General features: G+C 41.4%; 1 protein-coding gene across 1 annotated transcript; it reads left to right on the forward strand.

The window, feature by feature from the left end:
- The first annotated feature begins 1130 nt into the window (after nt 1-1130).
- Nucleotides 1131-1622, forward strand: LOC112795080 (uncharacterized). Its single transcript, XM_025837040.1, has one exon. The coding sequence runs from the start codon at nt 1131-1133 to the stop codon at nt 1620-1622; it is 492 nt and encodes a 163-aa protein (XP_025692825.1).
- The last annotated feature ends 219 nt before the right edge of the window (nt 1623-1841 follow it).

Here is a 1841-nt window from a genome sequence, read left to right on the forward strand (position 1 = left end):
CCACCAAGAAAGAGCTATTGGCTATTGTTTTCGCTTTGGATAAATTCCGAGTTTATTTACTTGGCTCCAAGGTGGTAGTGTACTCGGAACATGCGGCATTAAAATATTTGTTGGCTAAAAAGGAATCCAAACCGAGATTGATTAGATGGGTTTTACTATTGCAAGAATTTGACTTGGAAATCAAAGATAGGAGTGGTTCGCAAAATCTAGTGGCGGATCACTTAAGTCGCCTTGGACACACCAAGGGAAATTCCACTCCTATTGATGATTCTTTTCCCTTTGAGGGCTTGTAAGCGATCTCGGAAGTCATTCCTTGGTATGCACCAATAGCCAATTACTTGGTATCCCACACCTTTCTTCCTAATCTCTCCAAGCACCAAAAGGATAAGCTAAAAAGCAAATCCAAATACTATGTGTGCGATGACCTATACCTTTGGAGATGTGGTGTGGATCAAGTAATTCGGAGGTACATTCCACAAACCGAATTCCAATCAATCTTGGAAGTTTGTCACTCCTCCGAGGGAGGTGGTCATTATGGACCTCAAAGGACGGCAAGAAAAATCCTAGATTGTGGATTTTGGTGGCCAACTCTTTTCAAGGATTCCGCTCTCTTTTGTAAATCTTGTTCTCAATGTCTTAGATTTGGTAATATCTCCAAGAAGGATGAAATGCCCCCAACAAACCATGCTATTTTGTGAGATTTTTTATGTGTGGGGTATTGACTTCATGGGGCCATTCGCAAACTCTAATGGCTTTCTCTACATTCTACTTGCCATTGACTATGTGTCCAAATGGGTGGAAGTGATACCCACCCAGACGGACGATGCTAATGTAGTCTTTTCTTTTGTGAGGAATAATATAATTTGTCTCTTTGGGTCACCACGAGCAATCGTGAGTGACCAAGGTTCACATTTTTGCAACAAAAGAATGGAAAGCCTCATGAAGAAATATGGCATCATACATAAAGTAGCCACGGCCTATCACCCACAAACGAACGGCCAAGCCGAGGTTTCTAATCGGAAGATCAAGCGTGTCTTGGAAAAGATTGTGAAACCTAATACAAAAAATTGAAGTGCTAAGCTTCCCGATGTGCTTTGGGCCTACCGACGGCGTACAAGACGCCAATTGGCATGAGCCCCTTTCGGTTGGTATATGGCAAAGATTGCCACTTACTGGTGGAGGTAGAGCATAAAGCATATTGGGCCGTCAAAGAGTGCAATCCAAGTTTGGGAAGGGCCGGAATTGACAGAAAGCTACAATTAGTGGAATTGGAGTGTTTGAGATTAGAAGCCTATGAGAACTCTAGACTTTACAAAGAAAAGATGAAAGTCGTACATGACAAGAACATAAGAAGAGGAAAATTTAGAGCCGGCGAACTAGTCCTTCTCTACAATTCAAGATTAAGATTGTTGCTGGGAAAACTAAGGTCAAGATTAGAAGGACCTTATCGGGTAGAGAAGGCGGAACCGTACGGGGTCTATCATTTTCGCCATCCTTCAAGCGCCGACATCTTCAAGGTTAATGGGCATCGTCTAAAGTTGTATCATGGTGAAAAAATGAAACGCAACAAGGAAATTGAGATATTCCTTTTGGAAGATGCACCTCATGGCAAAGAGAATTGAGCTAGTGACCGTCCAACTTAAGGACATTAAACAAAAGTGCTAGGTGGGAGACACCCCACCATGGTGAGATCTACCTTTTTGTCTTTCTTGTATATAGTTCTTGAACCCTTTGATGATTTATGATTACTTAGCTATAGAATTGTTTGGATAGATTTGATTTTGGTTGCATTAGATAAGTTGTTCATGAAGATGTGCATTTGATTTTAAGTAGGTGGATAG

Source organism: Arachis hypogaea, chromosome 4, assembly GCF_003086295.3.
Source record: "Arachis hypogaea cultivar Tifrunner chromosome 4, arahy.Tifrunner.gnm2.J5K5, whole genome shotgun sequence".
Classification (NCBI taxonomy): Eukaryota; Viridiplantae; Streptophyta; class Magnoliopsida; order Fabales; family Fabaceae; genus Arachis; species Arachis hypogaea.

Bases quoted from the DNA above. Each gene is read 5' to 3' on its own strand.
- LOC112795080 (XM_025837040.1), top strand. From the start codon at position 1,131: ATGAGCCCCTTTCGGTTGGTATATGGCAAAGATTGCCACTTACTGGTG.